This window comes from Nothobranchius furzeri, chromosome 2 (assembly GCF_043380555.1).
Source record: "Nothobranchius furzeri strain GRZ-AD chromosome 2, NfurGRZ-RIMD1, whole genome shotgun sequence".
In the NCBI taxonomy this organism is placed as follows: domain Eukaryota; kingdom Metazoa; phylum Chordata; class Actinopteri; order Cyprinodontiformes; family Nothobranchiidae; genus Nothobranchius; species Nothobranchius furzeri.
In genome coordinates, this window is record NC_091742.1 from 19635394 (window position 1) to 19658125 (window position 22732).

Consider the following 22732-nt stretch of genomic DNA (forward strand, 5'->3'; position numbering starts at 1 on the left):
TTTAAACCCATGAAGTGTCACCAAAACGTCTTTATAGTGTATTTAGTTAAGAGGTTTTTTTTGGCAAACTTCCTTTCTAATCCTAATGTTCAACAGTCTAGCGTCTTTTAGACGTTTCTGTCGCCCCCAAGCGGCCCAGCCTGATCACTGCACGGTTATCAAAGACAATTTTATACGTTTTCTTGTGTAAATGCAGCAAATCCAGCCATATTTAACTCAGATTAATGGAAAATAATATATTTACCATTAGAAGAGCTGGTGGATCAATGATTTTTTTACTTGTCCTTGCCAAAGTCACTTCACTATTCAAGCATGTCTCCATGGTTAGAAACTGTAAGGTTTTTGTTTAGTTTGACTTTGCTCTCTAAATTGGTGTTGACAGGTTGGTCGTAAACATGAAGACAGAATATTTTTTTCATTCTTAAAAGTATTTAGTGGGTTTTATCTATTTTACTAGCCTGGCAAGCCAGACTAAATAATATATTTGCAAAGCAAGAGTTTGGTCTAGTTCACTAGGCTACTATTTTACAACACCTTGTGTACAGATAAATACCCTAAATCTCATCTCAGAAGATCAAATGATTGTTGTACTCTTTTTTAAATAATTAAAATAATTGCAAATATGGTAATAAATAAACAGCACTTATCATTATTATTAGTAAGAATACCACAATTAATGGAAATGAAACATTATTTTAATAAAATCTCTCTTAAATTGTGGTGCTTGTTGAGTTTTACTGTCATCCATCACCCTCTAAAATGTCTTACTGATGCATTACTCCGGTGGATCATTTCCCCTCCTTGCTCTTAACACATCTCAGATGTTTACTGGTTAAAGATTTTTAACAAAACACAAAGTTTCTGCAAATCACCAGTATTTTTATTGTAAATCATGAGTTTAAATGACCAATAGTTAGCTTTAGCTGATGCAGTGAGTGCTGGACCAAGTCAAATGCTTTCTGCAAGGATTCAACAACCTGAGAAAGTGATGTTCCAAAACAATAGATGATTGTGTCATCTGCATACAAATGGATATTAGCATCTTTAATATTTTGGCCCAAGTCATTGATGTACAAGATAAATAGGAGGGGCCCCAGGACTGAGCCCTGGGGCACCCCCCTCCGGACAACCCCAAGATCAGAGCAAAGATCCTCACATTTAACACACTGTGTCCTGTTAGTCAGGTAATTTGAGAACCATGCTACTGAGTGCTCTGACAACCCAAGGCTTAGTAATCTGTTTATTAAAATAGCATGGTCAACGGTATCAAAAGCTTTAGACAGGTCTATGAACAGTGAGGCACAAAACTGTTTCCTATCAAGTGCTACTATAATATCATTTACCACCTTCATAACAGCTGTAGTAGTGCTGTACCCTTTTCTAAAACCCGATTGACATTTCGAGAGGATGTCATTTATAGACAAAAACTCTTTTAGCTGAACACTGACAAGTGACTCCATTATCTTGGAAAGCACACTTAAATTTGATATTGGCCTATAATTTGTCAAAACTGCTGGATCTCCTCCTTTTAATAATGGTAAAACATATGCTGACTTCCACTGTGATGGAATTTCTTTGGAGTTAATTGAAAGATTAAAAAGAATTGAAAGTGGCTCTGCCACATAATCCGCTGCCATCTTTAAAAAATAAGGTTCTATAAAATCAGGTCCAGGTGGCTTTCTGTGATCTATGTTTTTTAAAGCTTTGTGAACTTCATGCACTGTAAAAGGTTTAAAGTTAAAAGGAGCTCCAGAAAAATTTGGGGGTATTATACCAGATTTTATCAAAGGGGTTCCGACAAAATTAAACAGGGAACCCACCGAAAGAAAATGTTCGTTAAAACAATTTAAGATTTCGAGTCTGTTATAAATTGGAACTGAATCTCTAAGAACAAAAGTAGGAAGAGCCTGAGAGATCTTTTCCACAGCAAAAGACTTGATCACTTTCCAGAATCTCTGAGGATCTTTAAGATTTTCTGTGGTGACTGATAGAAAATATTCAGATTTTGCCTTTTTGATCAGGGAAGTACATTTTTTTCTCAGCTGCCTGAAAACAGACCAGTCAGTAGTCAACTCTGTTGTTCTTGCCTTGTTCCAAGCTCTATTTCGTTCATGTATTATGTTTGCCAATTCTGGTGAAAACCAAGGATTTTCACGGCCAAAACATCACATAAAAGTTTGAACAATAAACTTCAGGTCCCACCAGTTCTTGTTAAAGAAGCTGCCAAGATAAAACAATCTTTAAAAAGAAACCTTGGATCAAATCACGTGCAAAATCATTCATGATTGAAAGAGTTATGAGCTCCAGTAATTCTAAAGTGGCCTGGTGCTTTAGTCACTATCCGCTGTTGAAGGTGTGCTGATAGAAGACATCAGCATTGGTGGAGTAATCCATACGGATGGAGGAACCTAAACTCTGAACCCCAAGGCTAGCTCCGCCCAAAGCAGAGGACTGCTGTAAAGTCAGGAGGCTGTAGCCATGGAAACGGTCCTTCAACTTGTCTGATGATGCGGCTTTTTCCAGAACCTCTGTGAACCCTGCAGAAACACATAAAACATGCAGATGAGACTTCATCCAGAGGGTTTCATGGACCGTTATTACCATCAGCGACACAGACCCGGCTTCAGGAGAGACCAGCTCTTCCACACGGAGCCCACACACAGGACTGGCAGGCCGCGCTCACACCTTAATAACGCCTTAAACAACAAAACAGAAGAGAAATGCTCCAGTTTCATACATGCAAAAGTGAAACCAGAAGGCTTGTAGGTGTGGTCACCGGTTGAGCTGCAGGTAAAACTGACTCTACATGTTTAGCCAGAACTCTGCCAACCTGAGCGAACACATGCTGGCTGAGAGCATCCCCAGCCTCCGCACCTGGGACACAAAACACTCAGGATGACACTCTATTGTCCTAGAAACCTGAGCAGAAGTCCTGCTGCTGCTCACCTTCAGCCAGCTTCTTACAGAAGCCAGCAAAGTGGGACTTCTGGAAGTTCCTGCAGAGGTGAGGAAGCATTCCCATCAGATCCAACACCTGGGAGTAATGTTTTAATTATTCTGGGTTTAAAAGAACAGATTTGTCTTTGTGTTGCTGCTGTCTGACCTGGAAGTTCTCCTCCATGGCTTCTGTAACCCATGTGATGTCATAAGGAGGCGCCACCAAGTTGTCTTGAGCGTCAAACACCGTCTTCACGGCCAAACGAGCGATCCAGAAAGCTGAAGAAGAGATATGATTAAGATCACTGTGGTAACCACTGTGCCGTGCTGCGACCATGCTGACCACAGCCCTGCTGCTTCAAGGTCAAGAGCTGAGTCCGGTTGCAGGCCTCCTGCGACCATGCGCGAAGCGTTAAAATATGCCCTTCATGTCTTGGATGAAGACCCATCAAAGACTAACAGAGTTCTTCTCCTCTCTTCTGCAGAACAGAGTGCACATCCTCCTGCACCTGTTGAACCTGCACATGACTCAGTCGCAACGACGAGTCCTCCAAAACTGAAACATGCCCCAACGGTGTGTCCTGTGGCAACTGTGAGGTTTGGTGAGGTTGCTTCCGTTAGCTCTAAACCTCGAGCATCCAATGCACCTGTTAGCAGGTCAGGTAATCCTTACTTACCAGACAAACCTCCACTTAAGTTTTTCTGTGATATCATCCGTAAAGCTCCCAAGGAGAAACCTCACATCCCAGTGAACCTTGTGGGATCGCTTGGCTGTGGGGCTATCCTGGACTCTGGTTCGGACCTCACCATCATGTCCCGTTCTCTCTGGGAGAGTGTCTGCTTGGCTGCGTGCAGCTGAACAGGGTCGTGTCTTAACGCTCAGACCCTGCGCCGTGGATCTCAATCCTTTAACTCCAGATCCAATGGCCTTGTCGTCTGTAGCTTTCCTTGGAGTTTCGGTGGGTGGCATGTCTGCGAGACACCCAGTGTTTGTGTCTGACATTGAGGATTTTCCTTTTCTGTTGGGCGAAGAACTGCTCAAGCGCTTAAAGCGTTTCATTCTACTCGGTGGATAATTGGATAATAACATTTTTATTAGTAAAAAGGCTTGGAGAAAATAATAATAATAATAATAATAATAATAATAATGATATTTAAAATAGAAATACCCTAAACAAATCTATACTGTATTATCCAATTAAAGATTCATATTTTATCAATTTAACAAAATATTCTCACATTTAAAAGCATTAATTATTTCTATATAACTCAATATCAAATTATCAAATACTCCTCCTGGCAGTGAAATCGTATTCTTTAGCGTTAAACTAACTGAACCAATAATAATGCAGAGCACGCTGCATTAAAAAGCCTGGTAAACTTTAATGTCAGGCTTTCCGCTTTAAAACTACATTTCCCAGAAGCAGCCACCCTGATTAGTCATCAAATTCCGCAAAAATCTCGCGAGATTTTCTGTCTGAACCTGCCCTATGTCTCGCGCACTCGCAGCTCCTTCGCTCAGTATATAAAGCAGGACAGCGGCGAGAGGAAGACGGCTGGGGAGTCGCAGCCCGGGACTGTAAATAAGACCGTGAAAACTGTGTTTTATTTACAAAAGTGATGCCGGCTGTTCTAAACGATCTTTCCCAGTTGTTTTAAGTCTTTTTTTGGTCATTTTTGGCTCTGTCTCTCGCCTATTTCCGTGTGGTTTTTACACTACGCGTATAATGGCGAGCTCGGCTAACTCGAACCCAGTGGTAAGGATCAATCTCAACGGACTGCCAGTCGGGGGAAACGGGGGTAAAGTTGTCTAGAGGATGTGGAGGAGATGGGTTTTTTTCAGATGAATATGCTTGAACTAGCTCATCACTCCTGAGTGAAATTATAAAGGAAATACTAACTTTGAATAAGCCATAATTCGAAACTAGATATTCAAATGAAAACATGGCACTGAAGAAGCTTCTGCCGAGGCAAGTTTTGAATGATTTTACATTAAATAATGCTGGTTAAAGTGAAAATTTGTAATTACTTCAGGTTGAGACTTTGTTTAGCGCTAGTGTGATTTATCAGTGGCTGTTACGAGTCTTGGTTTATCATTTGGAGTCAGTGTTTGATCTTAGTGCCGTTCATTTAGCCCAGGGTGGATTATTGGACGAATTTGTTAGCCAGCTGACGTATTTGAGCTTAAATATTGGAAACCGCACATCTAATCAACAGACGTACCCAAAGCACATCGTCAACATCCACTTCCAAGTAAATTCAACTAGAGGATCTGATATTAAAAAGCCATTTTAGCGCAAAGTCTTGGACGCAGTCCGCGGCGCTGCCTCGTCGTGGTCCACCATTCCAGGACCAGAGGCGCAGAAAAGCGTCCCGAAACCCATTTTTGACCCATGATATCTCCGATGTCCTGCTCCCAAAACAAAGCCACCGAGTCAAAACTGGCAATTAAACGCATAAAACGAGAGCCTCTTTCTTTATTTGGCCTCATTTCGCTGAAAGAAAACGGCTCTGTGAGCGGGGCCGCTCCGTAAAATGGCTTCCACCTCTCCCGTCTCGCTCGGTTCTGGCCCTCCTCCCTGCCGGTGGCTGGCTTTATACCGCCATATTGGCTGTCTAATATAGACTGCTGGGATGGGACGGTGCTACACGACGCTACGTCACCGGCCCGCATATAAACACTTCACTGAGCTTTAATTTGTGGAGGAACCGACTGTCCGAGGGGGAGGGAAGGACGCACCGAGGTGTCCACCGCGGACATCGAGGCAGGGCGGTATCTTGGCTGGAAAGTCTCCGCAGACTTGAACGCTACGGTTGAGCTAGTAACGCAGTCCCGGCGGACATCTATGTAATTGTTTATGTTGACAGACGCGGTTGTGGATAAGATCCGGATGCTGAAGCACAGTTTGGATTATAATGGAGCTGTGAAACATTAATCTTGATTTATGCCAGGGGCGTATCTGAGATTTTTCAGGGTACGGGGCCCATCAAGGGGCCACAAAATTTATAGAAGAGCCAAGTATTAGTTCAGTGCCCTTAGGACAGGATTGCTTTATTTGTCATTGAACCAGCGTCTTGGTGCGATGAAATGTAGTTTCAGTACAACCTCTCCAAGATCAGACCGGTAATGCAAATATGTAAAAATAAGTAAGTGTGTGTGTGTGTGTGTGTGTGTGTGTGTGTGTGTGTGTGTGTGTGTGTGTGTGTGTGTGTGTGTGTGTGTGTGTCCGGTTTTAAAGTACTTTAAAGGTACAATATTAAGGGATTTTACAGTCAAATAATCATGTTGGAAAGAAGGTAACATTGACACAAATTTCATCCTCATGAAGTTAAAGATGTCATGAGCCGGACAGGAAGTGACAAGTGCGTCTGGTATATTTCAAAATAAAACCTGTGTCACATTATTTTTGCTGGCTTTTGTTTTATTATTGATGGCAGGGATATTAGTTTAGTGTATGATAGTTCATTAGTGTCGTTACAGGTGTGCCTTTAAATGTATTGTGTAGGACTTCCGCAAATGACGAATCGTGTCATGCCTAAAAGTGGCTTACTGCACCAGATGCTGTAAAATACCCATCATTAAGTTTGAAATGTGATAAGTTATGTGGCATTTAATAAAGACAAGATGATAGGTTATCAATAAACTTATAATTTACTTTGTAACCTGTTAAAACAAATGCTACACAGTAGGGTTGCAAATGTATCACCGCGATGTCAGTATGTGCAACACGCATATCGACAATAATGGAAATAAATCACAACGAAAGGTCAGCACAAATGTTTGTTAAACATAATGCATTTTGTCAAACGGAAGCATGATGTTTTAGACAAATCACACAAAGCTCTTCACCCATTTGGCCAATCGGGTCGGTTCTCATAGGTTATATGCCCACCTCGAAGGTGGACGGCACTTAATCTGGATGGATAGCAACAACCAGAGTTAGCCTCTATCTGCTGATTCAGGGATCTACTGATTGCCATTTCTTATTCATTTATTTATTTGTTTTAGAATATTTTGTTCCTGAGATGTTTTTATTTATTGCAAGTAGGGTTGTCACGGTGTGAAAATGTAACCTCACGGTTATTGTGAACAAAATTATCACTGTTTTCGGTATTATCGCGGTATTTTTTTAAGCGTGTTACATTTTCAGACAACTAAATAAACCCTGTATATCAGGAAAATATTGTCCTCAGTTTGTCTAAATTTTACCTAAAATGTGTTATTTTGTAATTATGTTGTTTATTTGTTAACATTTTCCCCTTTTGTCTTTAAAATACCAATATTTGCCCATAACTACTTATTTTTTGTCTGTTTGATGTCATCATTTTAAAAATATTACATCAGATGATACTCAGTACTCAAGTAGCCTTTAGATACTTTTTTACCCTTACTTGAGTAATAAACCCTATATCAGGAAAATATTGTCCTCGGTTTGTGTCCTTCCAGTGAGATTTGCAGATGTGGGAAAATGTCATCAGGCAGTAATCGTTGTTAAATTCATAATTATTCTCAGAGAGAGACCAACTCTTATCTGCCCCTGGGAGCCCCGTAATGCATAGCGTCATTTCAACATGGGGGTGTCCGCGATTTATATGCAGGTAGCGGCGCTGCGGCTGCTTTTATAGCGACTCGTTGCATTTTCCCTCAACATAAATCCTCGGATCACGCATTTTAGCTAAAACGCTAACTTGCCTTGCGTTGACTGTAGAGTTGTGGGTGATGGTCACGCAGATGTGTCATGAGATTTGAAGCGTTGCTGCCTTTCACAGACATTTTTTCTGCACGTGCTGCAAACAGGATAGCCGTCTTCTGTCAACTGTCCCTCGGCTTTCTTCAAATATCCAAAAAACGTCCGTACTTCCCACTTTGTCTTCTTTGAGGGATAATAAATGTCCTGAGCGCTGCCGTCTCCTCCTTTGGCCATTATTTCAGCTTTAGCTTCAAAAAAGTTTTGGTTGTAAACAACAAAGTGCGCATGTGCCGCCGGCAACTTCAGCAGATGATACGGTAGCTGGTAAGGGTCACCGCGCCTACACCGCAGCCACAGTAATCCACCGAGATAATATAGTTTTTGAAAAACAAGACGGTTATTATTGTCAACTTTTTTACCGGGATTTACCGCTACAACGGTTACCGTGACAACCCTAATTGCAAGTCATATTGTCACCACAATATTAATCACTGTTATCGCGTATCGCAGACTTTCCTGGTATTGTGCAGTCCTGCTACACAGTCAAATGGAGGTAGGCATCTAAAACCAAAAATAAATTGTGCACAAAAATAAATAGAAGTAACTCTGTTGTTAGCAACTAACGAGGAAATTAGCTTACAGAGGCGACTCTTTGTTCGCCGCCGTGACGTGCTTCCTTTTAAGGTGCTCATGCAATGCCTTTGTAAAATGCTCCCAAACCTTTGAGCTACGTTGCCGACTCGCCATGATGTCTCTTGCTCTGGTGATTCTATTTCGAAGGCTGATCCGGATGGCCACCACCGCGCATGTGCCTCAAGCAGAAAACAGCCACTGATGATGCCACAGCAGGCGAGGTTTAACAAATGCTCCTAGAGTAAATGCAACACGCTTAAATTCAGTATGTGAGTGAAACAAAACACCCAAATTCCTTTTTGGCTCATTAGCACCACTAGTGTTTGGACTTGGAATTGCATCTGCCTATAATCTGATCTTTGTATAAAGGTGACAAGCAGGGTTACTTCAGGGGGCCTGTCAAATTTCAGCAGGGGCCATTCCCCCGTGGCCCCACCCCTTGAACCATCAAGCATTTATGCTGACCTGACAGGATTACAGGGTCTAATAAAGATGTTTAGTGGCTGGTAGTGAAGTTACACCAACAAAAAACACCACGATCGTGATTAGTTATCCCAAATTAATAATTGTGTTAATAAATAATGTTAATATCTGAACAAAAAATTTTTTTCTCTTATGTCATCCTAGCCTAAATTGTACCGGTCTGTGATTGAAGATGTCATGAGCGAGGTACGGGAGCTGTTCCTGGATGAAGGAGTGGACGAGCAGGTTCTCCACGAGCTGAAAACGGTACGTTTTCTGCAGGAGATGGTTTCCAGATGCAACAGGGGCAGCCATCATTAATCAAAAGGCAAACTAATGGCTTTAATGGATGGAAAACGCAGGTCTCTGCCTCTAACTTTCATAAGTGGGAGGTACTCTGAGACTGAGCAGAAGGAGCTGCAGTGATTAGATTTGATCTGTTCTCCAGAGGACATTTAGTCTACCAGACCAGGAGCTATAAACAGTTTTTTGACCCCAACATGGTCCTCTGCTCTTTCTTTACCACATAACATTAGTTGTTAGTTGGTGATTTTAGGTTATTTATCTTTTAAAATCTAGCCTGAGAAGTACATTTTGTCCACACAGCATCTCTAACATGCGGTTAAATAATCTCATAAGCAGTCCTGTAACCCAAATCTTCTCCATCTGCTGGCACAGCTATGGGAGAATAAACTGCTCCAGTCCAAGGCAGTGGAGGGCTTCCACTCTGATGAGCAGGCAGCCCTGCAGGCCTCCCAGCAGCAGCAGCAGCAGCACATCCAGCATGTTCAGCAGGTGACTCAGCCAGCACAAACCCAACAAGTCATCCTGCCCCCCCAGCAGCAGCAGCAAGGTGCGTTCAAAAGCTGATGTACAGCAGCAAAAACTATCCGTGACACACATTTGATTAGGAGGGTTTTAATTTTCTCTGCAGCGCCGCAGCAGCAAGTCATTGTTCGGGATCCTAAGCTTCTTCAGCACATGAGTGCAACAGGGATGGTGAGTGCATCGTGTGCTCATTTTTGAGGACAGTGCTAGTTGGGATTTGGTGTTCATCAGAGAAAAGTTTTTCTTATTCTAATTATTCAATAAAAACTGTATCCACAAATCCACAAAACACATGTAGACTGGTTGGGCAAGTTCCCACGCACCCTCCAGGATCCCCCTAAGGGTATAGAGCTGGTCCAGTGTTCCACGGCCGGGACGAAAACCACATTGCTCCTCCTGAATCTGAGGTTCAGCAATCCGACGGACCCTCCTCTCCAGAACCCCTGAATAGACCTTACCAGGAAGGCTCAGGAGTGTGATCCCCCTGTAGATGGAACACACCCTGCGGTCCCCCTTTTTAAATAAGGGGACCACCACCAGTCCAGTGGGACTGTCCCCGATGCCCACGCGATATTGCAGAGCCGCGTCAGCCAACACAGCCCCACAACATCCAGAGCCTTAAGGAACTCCGGGCGGATCTCATCCACCCCTGGAGCCTTGCCACCGAGGAGCTTTTTAACCACCTCAGTGACCTCAGCACCAGAGATTTGAGAGGCCAACCCAAAGTCCCCAGACTCTGCTTCCTCACTGGAAGACGTGTCGGTGGGATTGAGGAGGTCTTCGAAGTATTCTGCCCACCGATCCACAACATCCTGAGTAGAGGTCAGCAGCACACCGTCCCCACTATAGATAGTGTTGGTAGCGCACTGCTCCCCCCACCCCCACCCCGAGGCGCTGGATGGTGGACCAGAATCTTTATTTTAATTTTGATTATATTTCATTTCTAAGGTTTGGATGTCTGTGAACATTACAGAATATTCAGATTGGTGTAAAGAACATATTAATAATAACAGGTCATGATCTAAAGCTGGTCTGAGGTCTAAAACTCTGCCCTGGGCCTAAAGCCCTGCAGATGTATTTAGTTTCTATAAACAACAACAATTAAATAACCGCAGCTGGATTCTACTTTGTTCCTTAAATTGAGTCACGTAGTTTTGCAAGTTCTGCAGCTCACACGTTCAACAGGGAGCTCTGCCAGCTGATTGGTTCTTTTGGTACCTAGTGCAGTTCTGGTGCTGAGCAGCATGCATGCATCAGTGGATTCATAATGGATTAAGAAAGGACAGGAAAACATAGTTAACTCAAATATATCATTATAATGAACACGTATAGATACTTTATCATACATACCTACCAGCCTGTAACTCTACCTTTACCCCCCAAAATGCACCAGACTGATGTGTTTAAATACAAAATGTCCAATAATTTTTTTCTAGGGGGCATGCCCCCGATACCCCTAGAGTACTTTAATACTTATCATCTTTTTTACCTCAGAGAAATCTCAACACCCGCACTTTTAAACACTGTACGTGAACGCGTTATTCCAAAGTTTTCAGAAACAATAACGCTGATCTTAAAACCAATCAAAACCCGAATAGTGGCTACATGTAAACAATGTGATTATTATATAATAATAATTATTATATCAATAAACTAATCATTTAAATGTATTCTAGAAAAGCATGTGACCCTCACAGTGTCTGCTGGCACAGACAAATCTAGTTGAAGACCCTGGTCTAGACCTCTAGAAGCCTGTTTTGTAGAGCTGATGTGTGTATATTCTGTTTTCCTCCACTAGAGCGCAGCAGCCACTGCAGCAACTCTGGCTTTACCTACAGGTGTCACTCCATACCAGCAGATCATCACTCAGCAGGGTAACACCACCATGCCCTCGTGCTGCACTCAACTCAACTGGTGTTTCAGCCGTTTCACTGCTCTGATGTTTCTCCTTCACCTTTCGCTGACTCAGGTCAGATCCTGCAGGTGGTGCGCGCTCCCAATGGGGCTCAGTACATCATTCAGCAGTCCCAACAGCCCATCGTGCTGCAGCAGCCTATGCAGTCTGGTGGTGTGCAGGCACCGGTCATACAGCAGGTACCGCCATTTAACTAGTTGAACTGTATTATAGAACAAATCAGTTTATGGAAGTTGTTAGAATTTGGTTTTGATTAAAAGTAGCGGTGCAGCCGCTCCAGCAACTCACGGCTCGGATCATATCACGGCTTCGAGTCACGGATCGGGTCATTTCTGGGATCAGCAGACTGAAAAAAAAAAAGACAAATAACTTTGCTGTCTTTATTTTGCAGAACACTTAATGAGCATTCAGCAGAAAAAGCTGCACTAAGTACAAACATTCATCTCAAGACATTTATGTTTATGAATTTAGCAGATGCTTTTGTCCAAAGCGACTTACAGGTGATAAGGAAGCTAGCAGGTTGCCCTTGAGGCTAACAACAAACACTAATCAGTCAATCCTAGGTGGCAGTGAGGCAGCATAAGGTGCTGATACATTTACCCGGGCATGAAAACCCCTCACCTTTTGGCAAACTTTGCTGTTTAAAATCTCAAATGAGTCCTTGCCGATCTGATGAGAAAATATTTGGGGTGGGGTGGGGCCAGCTTTTACATATTAACCAGTTCCAACATTCGAGAGGATTTTTAAGACCTCCCCAACACCACCGACAGTACAATAAATAAATAAATTAGTCAGAACCGGCGCAACCCGCACAAACGCACCTCGTCTGGAGGTCCCCTGTGTAGACCCGCAGACGGCTCTTTAAGGGGCATGAATGTTGCCAACCTACACACATCTTTTCGTTTTTGTATTATCAAATTTATTGACGTGGGAAAAGTCTGGATAAGAGTCAGAAATTTTGATCACGATAAATTTTCCATTTATTGTCCAGCCCTGATATTTAGGGCCGTCACGGTAACCGCAAAAATGAAATATCGCAATATGAAGAAACCCACCGCGCTGCATCATGGGCCACCGCGATTACTGAACGTGATTCAACTCAATGATGCATGTAGAGAAGGATGGCTGCACTGGTATCAAAACGAAACGTTACTTCGCTGCTTTGGGAGCACTTTGGTTTTCAGTACGTCAGCTGCTGCGCAGCCAGAGTCCTTGGTCGAGACAGAGCTGCCACCAACGGCAAATAAATAAATAAACACTCGGAGACCTGCTGAAGTCCCGGACAAGCACTGCTTCTGCAACCGTCCCGAAGAGAGTTTGAGCCGAGCTGGAGCTCACTCGCTACCTGCAGGAGGAATGCATCCACCCTAAAGAAACCCCCCTGACATTAATTAATTTGTGTTTAGGTTCTGGCTCCTCTTCAGGGAGGTCTGCCTCAGCAAACGGGAGTCATCATCCAGCCACAGCAGATCGTCTTGGCTCAAGGAAACAAGGTCCAAGACAATGCACAGGTCAGAACATGGCCCCTTGTAAATCTCCTGTTCTGTTTCTAGCCTCATCAACCAACTCTGTCCCTTCTGGGGGTTATTTCCCTTCAGGTGATGCAGGCGGCAGCCATGGTGCCTCAGCCCGGTCAGGCAGCAGGAGCAGCACCAGGAGGAGCAGCAGGAGGAGCAGCGACTCAGGTCCAGCAGGCCCATGCTGCAGCTGCACCACAGGCCCCACTGCAGCCTCAGGCCCAGCAGCAGGCTCAGCTGCAGGCACAGCAGCCTCCCATGATGCTCCAGGTGGACGGGGCCGGGGACACGTCCTCGGAGGAGGACGAAGACGAGGAGGAGGAGTACGATGACGATGATGACGAGGAGAAGGATAAGGATGGTGGAGAAGACGGGCAGGTGGAGGAGGTAACGGATGTGTCATCGTCTTCCTCCGCTTGTACGGGTCGTGGGGGCAGCATCCCAACTAGGGAGCTCCAGACCGTCCTCTCCCCGGCCACCTCCACCAGCTCCTCCAGCAGACCCCAAGGCGTTCCCGGACCAGATTGGAGATGTAACCTCTCCAACATGTCCTGGTTCTACTCCGAGTCCCTCCCGAATGTCCGAGCTCCTCACCCTATCTCTAAGGCTGAGCCCGGCCACCCTACGGAGGAAACTCATTTCGGCCGCTTGTATCCGCATTCTCGTTCTTTCGGTCATTACCCAAAGCTCAGGACCATAGGTGAGGATTGAGACGTAGATAGACCGGTAAATCGAGAGCCTGGCTTTCTGGCTCAGCTCCCTCTTCCCCACGACAGATCGGCTCAGCGTCCGCATCACTGCAGACACCGAACCCATCCGCTTGTCGATCCCCCGATCCCTCCTTCCCTCACTCGTGAACAAGACCCCGAGATACTTAAACTCCTCCACTTGAGGTAGAACCTCTCTCCCGACCCGGAGTTGGCAAGCCACCCTTTCCCGGTCGAGAACCATGGTCTCAGATTTGGAGGTGCTGATCCTCATCCCAGCCGCTTCACACTCTGCCACGAACCTACCCAGCAAGAGCTGAAGGTCAGAGCTGGATGAAGCTAGGAGGACCACATAATCCGCAAAAAGCGGAGACGAGATTCTCCTGCCACCAAACTCGACACACTCCACACCATGGCTGCGCCTAGAAATTCTGTCCATAAAGGTAATGAACAGAACCGGTGACAAAGGGCAGCCCTGGCGGAGTCCAACCCTCACTGGGAACAGGTCCGACTTACTACCGGCTATGCGGACTAAACTCAAACTCCTCTGGTAAAGGGACTGAATGGCCCTTAACAGAAAGCCACCCACCGGTCATAAGCCTTCTCCAAATCCACAAAACACATGGATTGGTTGGGCAAACTCCCATGCCCCCTCCATCATTCTTGCAAGGGTATAGAGCTGGTCCACAGTTCCACGGCCAGGACGGAAACCACATTGCTCCTCCTCAATCTGAGATTCAACTTTCGATCAGACCCTCCTCTCCAGTATCTTGGAGTAGACCTTTCCAGGGAGGCTAAGGAGTGTGATCCCCCTATAGTTGGAACACACCCTCAGGTCACCCTTCTTAAAGGTGGGGACCACCACCCCGGTCTGCCACTCCACAGGAACTGCCCCTGATGACCACGCAATGTTGCAGAGACGTGTCAACCATGACAGCCCTACAACATCCATAGCCTTGAGATACCCAGGACGAACCTCACCCGCCCCCGGGGCTCCGCCGCTGTGTAGTTGTTTGACAACCTCAGCAACTTCTGCCCCCGAGATTGGACAGTCCATCCCCAGTTCTCCCGGCTCTGGTTCCTCCTCGGAATGCATGTAGGTGGGATTGAGGAGCTCCTCAAAATATTCCTTCCACTGTCCAACTATAGCCCCAGTTGACGTCAGCAGCTCCCCATCCCCACTGTAAACAGTGAGAGCGAGTTGCTGCCTTCCTCTCCTGAGGCGCCGGTCAGTTTGCCAGAACCTCTTTGGAGCCGATCGATAGTCTTTCTCCATGGCCTCACCAAACTCCTCCCACACCCGAGATTTTGCCTCGGCAACTGCCACTGCTGCACCCCGCTTGGCTATCCGGTACCTGTCTGCTGCCTCCGGAGACCTACAGACCAGCCACACCCTGTAGGCCTCCTTCTTCAGCCTGACGGCTCCCCGAACCTCTGGTGTCCACCAGCGGGTTACGGGGGTTGCCACCACAACTGGCACCGGCTACCTTGCGACCACAGCTAGCAACAGCCGCCTCAACAATCGCAGAGTGGAACAAGGCCCACTCGGAGTCAATGTCCCCCACTGCTCTTGGGGCGCGGTCAAAGCTCTGCTGGAGGTGGGAGTTGAAGACCATCTTGACAGGTTCTTCTGCCAGGCGTTCCCAGCAGACCCTCACTATGCGTTTGGGTCTGCCCGGTCTACGCAGCATCTTCCCCTGCCATCTGATCCAACTCACCACCAGGTGGTGATCAGTTGACAGCTCCGGTCCTCTCTTCACTCGGGTGTCCAAAACATACGGCCGCAGGTCAGATGATACGACTACAAATTTTATCATCGACCTGCGACCTAGGCTGCCCTGGTACCAAGTGTACCGATGGGCATCCTTATGTTCGAACATGGTGTTCGTTATGGCCTAACTGTGGCTTGCACAGAAGTCCAATAACGAAACACCATTCGAGTTCAGATCAGGCGGGCCGTTCCTCCCAATCACACCCCTCCAGGTCAAGCTGTCATTGCCCACGTGAGCATTGATGTCCCCCAGCAGGACTATGGAGTCCCCTGATGGAGCATTATCTAGCACTCGTCCCAGGGACTCCAAAAGGGGTGGGTACTCTGAACTGATATTTGGCCCATAAGCACAAAAAACAGTCAGGACCCATTCCCCGACCCGAAGGCGCAGGGAGGCTACCCTCTCGTCCCCCGGGGTAAACTCCAACACACAGGCAGAGAGTCTTTGGGCTAACAAAAAGCCAACCCCAGCCCTCCGCCTCTCACCCGGAGCAACTCCAGCAAAGGAGAGTGTCCAACCCCTCTCAAGGACTTGGGTTCCAGAGCCAATGCTATGTGTCGAAGTGAGTCCGACTATATCTAGCCGGTACTGCTCAACCTCTGCCACAAGCTCCTGCTCCTTCCCCGCCAGCGAGGTGACGTTCCATGTCCCAAAAACCAGTTTCGTTGTCAGGGGATCGGACCGCCTCCTGCGGGTGGTGGGTCCACAATTGGATGAGCCCATGTATCTAGTTCGGGCTGGGCCCGGCCGGGCCCCATGGGCGAAAGCCCGGCCACCAGGTGCTCGCTCACGGGCCCCAACCCCAGACCTGGCTCCAGGGTGGGACCCCAGTAACCCTCCGGGCCGGGTACTCAGACTCTTTGATTGTATATCCATGAAAGATCCTCTGATGTGATTCTGATGTATCTTAGAAAAGGGAAGTTTGTGTGAAAAGTCAGATTTGACTGTGGTTTCCTCGTTAGGAGCCTCTCAACAGCGGGGATGATGTCAGCGATGATGACGGGGGCGAGCTGTTTGATACAGAGAACGTGGTGGTGTGCCAGTATGACAAGGTAAGTGTGCGTGCGTGCGTGCACAGCGTTTGAGCTGAACACCCACCCCCATCTCTTGTTCTTCAGATCCACAGAAGTAAAAACAAATGGAAGTTCCACCTGAAGGACGGGATTATGAATCTTAATGGGAGAGATTACGTGTTTTCCAAAGCCATCGGAGATGCGGAGTGGTGAGGTGGAACACCCGGAACAGGAACTCTGTAATTCCTTCTGTCCAGTTAAACCAGACACGGCAGCATCCTTCTAATCTCTGACTGGGTCTCTTCCAAGAAGCTGGTTTGGAGTCTCTGAGAACTCTAAAGAACCACCAGAGGTACCGTTTCATAAACAAAAACAAGGAATACTGGGGGGTGATCCATGGAAAACACTCAACTGGCCCCGAAGGATAAGGAACTCCTCAGAGGACGGGAGAGGCTGAGTGTCTCATTGTATCTTCTCCATCTTTTCTTCTTCCTCTGAGGGAATTCGCTAAAATAAGCATTTTACATCAGACAGGTGTAGTGGACCAGGGTGATGTGGCCTGTTCTGTAGAGGTCAATCCTGCTAACCCTCTAGAGGAGTACCACCGTTGTATAATGCACTGTAGTCGGGTGACTGGATTGACTCGCGTCTACTTTTCTGTCCAGATTTAGTGCCACCAGTCAAACTGCTGCCTTGTAGAACGACAACCAGAGTCATGGTTTGTTTGTTTTTGCTTCTGTTTTCAAGCTCTGTCTTTGTTTTTATGAAAATGGTGCTCCAGAGTGTTTTATCTAGTTAATCTATTTTAATTTTAGCCTTTTTTATGTGGTTGATGAAGGGTACAAAGAAGGTAAAAACTTACAATAAAAGCATTTTAACAATCTTTAATCATAATTTCCCCTCTTTTACTTCTCTGGAGTCTAATTGCACCCCCACCCCCCAAATAAAAACTATTAAATAAGCAGACTAATCGTTTTAAAGTTAGCTGTGATGCAGGATTGTCTTTGCTTTTATGTTTCTGCAGCCATCTGAAGATTTGCACTGTCAGTTTATCAATGTGTTGTGAGGTCAGTCCTGGTAATCCATAGTCATGTTCTCTCTCTGTCCTTTTTCATGTTTTTGTTTGAAAGGTTGCAGCACCAAACTGTGCTCTTATCTAATAAGTGTTCCTTTTTTCTGGCTGGGCAAACTTGTTAACGCCGTTCCAAATCATTTCTTCCACTGTATGTACTCCTGTGCTTTCAGTGTAGTCATAACTTTTAGAGAGACTTTTATATGGAAGTGAGGTGAACTTGGTGGGGGCTGTGTGGATTTCTGCTGTTTGTTTTTAGTGCCCCTGTTTCAGCAGTTTGAAATAAAAGCATATGTGTTTGTTTTTTCAGATCACTCCTGTTATTTGTTTGTCTCAGATGTTTATAGAGTAAAGGTTTCAGCTCAGAGAGAACACAGAACATTTTTAATGATATGTTAATAAAATGGCCTTTTTTAAACGTACATAGAAATACACATCGAGTCAGTCAGGGTTTAGATGGTGGTGGTGGTGGTCGGGAGTGTTCTCTAATGACCTCCATTAAATTCTGTATCATGATTTTTATTATGATTTTTTACTTTTTTTGTAAGTTTTAATGAATCTAGAAAACTAGAGTCCTAGTTAGAGATGCAGATGTATCTTATCCATATCGGTATCAGCCGATGTTGGTAATTTTTTATCGTATCGGTATCGATCCGATAAATAAAACTGGGCCGATATTAACAACAGATAATTTTTCCATCTTTTTTCCATTTATCTGTTTCAGAGGGTGGGAGGGGTGATGTGTATTTGTTCAGGCATGTGACTGATTTTAATCACCTCAGAAGTGTAAATGTGTGTACATAACGTGAATTCAGCTTCAATCATTTTCATTCTATACAAAATCTATGGATTTTAGAAGCATTAATGTCAGTATATTGGTTATTGGCCATAAAAGTGATCATTCCATTTTATTTATAAAGCACATTTCTACACGGCCAAGGCCAACCAAAGTGCTGCACAATAAAAGCATAAAAATCAACACACGGGAAGAAAGTAATAAAAGTAGTACAGTAACTACTATAAAAACAATAAAAATAAAACGTACATAGTAAAATGCTAACTAGGCTGAAGTAAAAACCAAGGAATAAAAATGAGCCTTCAGGCTTGATTTAAAATCAGAGAGAGGGTGCCATTCTCACTGCTAGAGGGAGTTGGTTCCAGAGACGAGGCGTACAGATTGAGAATGCTCGTTCTCCTCGCGTCCTCACCCGAACACTTGGGACCTGTAACAGGCGGTGGTCTGCTGACCGAAGAATTCGACCAGGTACGTAGGCTGAACCAGGTGAGTCAAGTATAGAGGTGCATAAAGATAGAGTGACTTAAAAACAAGAAGTAAAATTTCAAACTGGATGCGGTAGCGCACCGAGAGCCAGTGCAGCTGGATCAGAACAGGAGTAATGTGTTCCCTCTGTCTGGTATCCGTCAAAAGGCGGGCCGCCACATTCTGCACCAGCTGTAGGCACGCAACCGAGGAAGATGTGGGTCCTTAACAAAGGGAATTTGCATAATCCAAGTGAGAGATCACAAATGCATGGATCACTGTGGGCACGTCGCGTCCAGTCAGGATGATAATGGCGGTATCGGTCCAAAATTTTCACATCGTTGCATCACTAGTCCTGGAGTTCCTGAAGGAATACAGACTGGTCAAATATAAAAAAATATGTATGGAATTTTAAGCTTTTGGCTAGGAGGGGGTTCAAAGTGTCTTGGCTATTTCCACAACCATTATTATGGCTGCTGCTTGTGTTTGCTAAAGTTGGTTAGCTGTAGCATCATGACTTTATCCCTAAAATAATCACAGCATGTGCTGGACGCATGATGTGGAAAAGTTCTGGGATTTTCACTCAGATCCATCCAGTGGTTTGACAAAACGATTTGCTAAGACAGGTTGACTAAAATTTAGCAGCAATTATTCAATTGGACCCTAAAACTTTTTAGTTTTTACAATTAGAAATAGTTCTTTGAGCCTCTGTGTGCATTGGATATCACAACACCTCTGTGCTGTACACAAATCAGACAAAGAAAAATCACTTCAGAACTTTTTCCACCTTTAATGTGATCTATGAACTTTACCACCCAGTTGAAAAACATAAGTGTGCACACCTAACTGGAGATGTAGATGTGTTCATAATTAAGCAATCACGTTCGAAATAAATATACTTAATGAGGAGTCAGCATGCCATCACTTAAAGCACCTCTCATTAACCCCGAATAAAGTATTGTTCTTTTCTGACATTCCTTAGTTGCATCCCACAGCTAAAGCCGTGGTCCACAGAGAGCTTCTAAAGCATCAGAGGGATCTCACTGTTAATGATAGCAGTCAGCAGAAGGTTATAAAATAACTATCCCATCTGGTTTGTGTGTATCATTCAGGTGCTCTCACGGTCCTGCTTCTCTGTCAGGCAAACCCGTGTATTGTATTCTTTTCTTGGTGGTTTTGGCTTTTCACCTAGCGAACACCTGAACACCAAAATAAGAGCTCTGTTTCAGAATTCTTTGGTTTCTGTTTCTTCAGCCACGTCTTGTTGGGCCAATTTTGTGTCAGATATTAAAACAGGAAAACGTTTGGACTATCACAAAAATTCTTTTCGACCAACAAAGTCAAGGAGGTCTGGTTTAAACTGATAAACAAATGTTATCCTTCTAAACAACATCTGTGGAAATTTAGGAAAGATATCATTGCAAATTGTTCTTTCTGCCAAGATCATCTCGAAACTGCCACTCGTTTATTTCAGTTTTGTCAATAGACTCACAAACTTCCACAAGTTTGCCACCAATATTGTTCTATTTGACTTTTACTTCCACTTTAAGAATGTTCGTTTTGGCTGTCATCATTTTGTTCACAAAGATGCGAATGCTTCGTTCATTATAAATGTCTGTTTTAGCTAAATGTCACATTCACCAAAGCAAAGTCACTGGAGGAAACCTGGACTCTTTACTGAAGATAGAACTTGAATATTTGAGAACAATCTTATCAAAAACACCCTGATCAGACAGGATTCATTAAAGGCCGCTATAACACCAATAATACACGAAGGCAATAACACCAACATGCCATCATAGCCTCACTAGATGCAGAAAAGGCTTTTGACAGGGTTAATTGCACATTTTTATTCACCACCTTATTAATTTATTTAGATTAAGACAAAATTTTCTTTCGTGGATGAAGCTTTATAGTTCCCCCGCAGCATATGTAAAAACAAGTAATCAATAGGGGCACCAGACAGGGCTGTCCACTCTCCCCATCGCTCTTTGCTATGTTTCTTGAACCCCTGGCAGCTGCAGTCAGACAAAACTCTGACATTGAGGAGATCAAATGTAGACGATCTACACAGAAAATCTGCCTTCATGCAGATGATATTTTACATCACTCCCTGAAGCAATCAACTAAAATGTTTTTATTCATTTTAGACTGTTCTATCAATGGGAACAAACCAAAGGCCCTATCAGTTACCCCAAACATTCAGATCAGTCCAACTACAGTATAAAACATGAGAACATTAAATATCTAGGCATCAATATTTCTACCAGGCTGCAAGATTTATAACAATTCAACCACTACCCCGTGCTCGAAACAGTACAAGATCATCTCTCAATATGGACAAACCTCCTGCTACCACTTATGGGAAGATTAGCTGCTATGAAAATGTTGGTTCTCTCTAAAAACATTTTTTTTTCCCCTTTTTTGGAAAAAAAAACATTTTTATATTTTCAATAACGCCTAAAAAAAACACCCCAAACATGGTTCAAATCTGTAGACTGTGTGGGGCGACGGTGGCACAGGAGTTAAGTGCTCGCCCCGTAATCAAAAGGTTGCAGGTTTGAGCCCCGCTCAGTCTGTCGCTGTCGTTGTGTCCTTGGGCAAGACACTTAACCCACGTTGCCTGCTGGTGGTGGTTGGAGGGAGCGGTGGCGCCTGTGCTTGACAGCCTCACCTCTGTCAGTGCGCCCCAGGGCAGCTGTAGCTACGTCGTAGCTCATACCCACCTGTGTGTGTGTGTCTGTGTATGACTGTATATGTCAGGTGGGGCCTATGACTCCTTCCCTATCCTGGGACTTCTTTTGATGCTATACATCTTCGTCTCCCCTCCCCCTGCCACACCTGGTGTGGAGTGCAGTGCCTTGGTCTGCCTGAGTGTTCATGGCTCCCAGATAAGGGGGGTTTAAGATTTTTGGCATCTGCCTGATCAATCCCGGTGGCTGCCTTGTGGGATCTGGGACCCTGGGCTCTGCTGGGTCCCCGGCGGGGCTGGTCGCCCCTGGGTCCCTGGTCGCTGGGTTCTGGGCTCGGCCGGCTTGGGGGTGGGAGGCTGCGGGCAGGCCTGTGGGCTTGCCGCCAATATCTCCCAGGACTCTGCCGGCTGCTGGTTGTGGCCCCTCGGGGCGATCCTCTGCGCCTCTCAAGGGAGGCAGGGGCTTTTCTGGTCGCAGTCTCCCTGGGGTCCCTGTGCTCTGGGACAGCTCCTGGATTTCTGGGACTTAGAGCTCCCTCCATCTCCTACACATCTTGGAGGGCAGATCTGTGGCCCCTCACACTCTCTATTGAACGCTCCTATAGAGAAACCTTACATAAACAAGCGCGTGTACACACACAGGTGCTCACATGATGCTCTCATAAGTATGGGCTTGGGCATGTTCAACACATGTCTTAAGGCTGTGGTTGGCACTAAATGTATGGAGAGAATGTCTGCCCTGCCTCCTTAGTTTTAATTGCTTTTTGACATGTAGGTCCAGGGGGAGGATGGTGGAATCTGCAACCTGTCAATGGTTTTTTGTCACTCTTCTGTTTAAGTGTATTAAAAGCCTAAAATTGTGAATAATTAATGAGCATCAGACCCACGTGACCGCAGAGCTAGTTCCGGGCAAAGGCCTCAGCCTGAGCCTCGGCCTCGCCTGAAAACTTTTCCGCAATTTTCAGTCTCTCAACTTAGACCGTTAGTTGTAGTGTTTGTGCATTCTTTTTGGATATTATTTGTGCAATTGTTGGACAAAATGACTTGCTATGGTATTAATTGCACTAATAGAGCGTCCAAGGAGTCTCCACTTCATTTATTTCGGTAAGTAAAATTATATTTATGTCTTTTAGGTCACTGCCGCTCTTGCACAACCTGAGCTTAGATTTTAATATGTACTGTTTAACCATGAACCAACTATAGTTGGACGGTGGAAGGAATACTTTGAGGAG

The 22732-nt window shown here is 45.0% G+C and overlaps 2 protein-coding genes across 6 annotated transcripts; one reads left to right on the plus strand and one right to left on the minus strand.

Moving 5' to 3' along the window:
* Positions 1-1226: 1226 nt before the first annotated feature.
* On the minus strand, positions 1227-5276 carry LOC107378164 (N-acetyl-D-glucosamine kinase). 4 transcript variants are annotated; one of them, XM_054748381.2, is made up of 6 exons: positions 5161-5276; positions 3104-3216; positions 2947-3034; positions 2777-2874; positions 2618-2696; positions 1227-2537 (listed from the first exon to the last, which is right to left on the minus strand). In XM_054748381.2, the coding sequence occupies exons 2-6, from the start codon at positions 3119-3121 to the stop codon at positions 2338-2340; spliced, it is 483 nt and encodes a 160-aa protein (XP_054604356.2). In that variant the 5' UTR covers positions 3122-3216; positions 5161-5276; the 3' UTR covers positions 1227-2337. The 4 variants fall into 4 exon arrangements, with proteins under 4 accessions (XP_054604356.2, XP_054604355.2, XP_070401006.1 ...); XM_054748380.2 differs by lacking the exon at positions 5161-5276 and adding an exon at positions 3615-3700; XM_070544905.1 differs by lacking the exon at positions 5161-5276 and having other exon boundaries at positions 2831-2874; positions 3104-3657.
* gtf2a1 (general transcription factor IIA, 1) lies at positions 3687-17856 on the plus strand. Of its 2 annotated transcripts, none has more exons than XM_054748378.2 (10): positions 3687-4694; positions 8889-8990; positions 9402-9576; positions 9658-9722; positions 11350-11425; positions 11521-11645; positions 12873-12977; positions 13065-13370; positions 16425-16514; positions 16581-17856. In XM_054748378.2, exons 1-10 carry the CDS (start codon positions 4665-4667, stop codon positions 16686-16688), a joined length of 1182 nt encoding a protein of 393 aa, XP_054604353.1. In that variant the 5' UTR covers positions 3687-4664; the 3' UTR covers positions 16689-17856. The 2 variants fall into 2 exon arrangements, with proteins under 2 accessions (XP_054604353.1, XP_070400993.1); XM_070544892.1 differs by lacking the exon at positions 3687-4694 and adding an exon at positions 5934-6061.
* Positions 17857-22732: the final 4876 nt, after the last annotated feature.

Excerpts from the sequence above, each read along its gene's own strand:
- LOC107378164 (XM_054748379.2), bottom strand. The coding sequence starts at position 3,274 with ATGGTCGCAGCACGGCACAGTGGTTACCACAGTGATCTTAATCATATC. Across the intron at positions 3,035-3,103 it reads CCATGGAGGAGAACTTCCAG|GTGTTGGATCTGATGGGAAT; the intron begins GTCAGACAGCAG and ends CATTACTCCCAG. Across the intron at positions 2,538-2,617 it reads CTGGTCTCTCCTGAAGCCGG|GGTTCACAGAGGTTCTGGAA; the intron begins GTCTGTGTCGCT and ends GTGTTTCTGCAG.
- gtf2a1 (XM_054748378.2), top strand. The coding sequence starts at position 4,665 with ATGGCGAGCTCGGCTAACTCGAACCCAGTG. Across the intron at positions 9,577-9,657 it reads CCCCCAGCAGCAGCAGCAAG|CGCCGCAGCAGCAAGTCATT; the intron begins GTGCGTTCAAAA and ends TTTTCTCTGCAG. Across the intron at positions 9,723-11,349 it reads ACATGAGTGCAACAGGGATG|AGCGCAGCAGCCACTGCAGC; the intron begins GTGAGTGCATCG and ends TTCCTCCACTAG.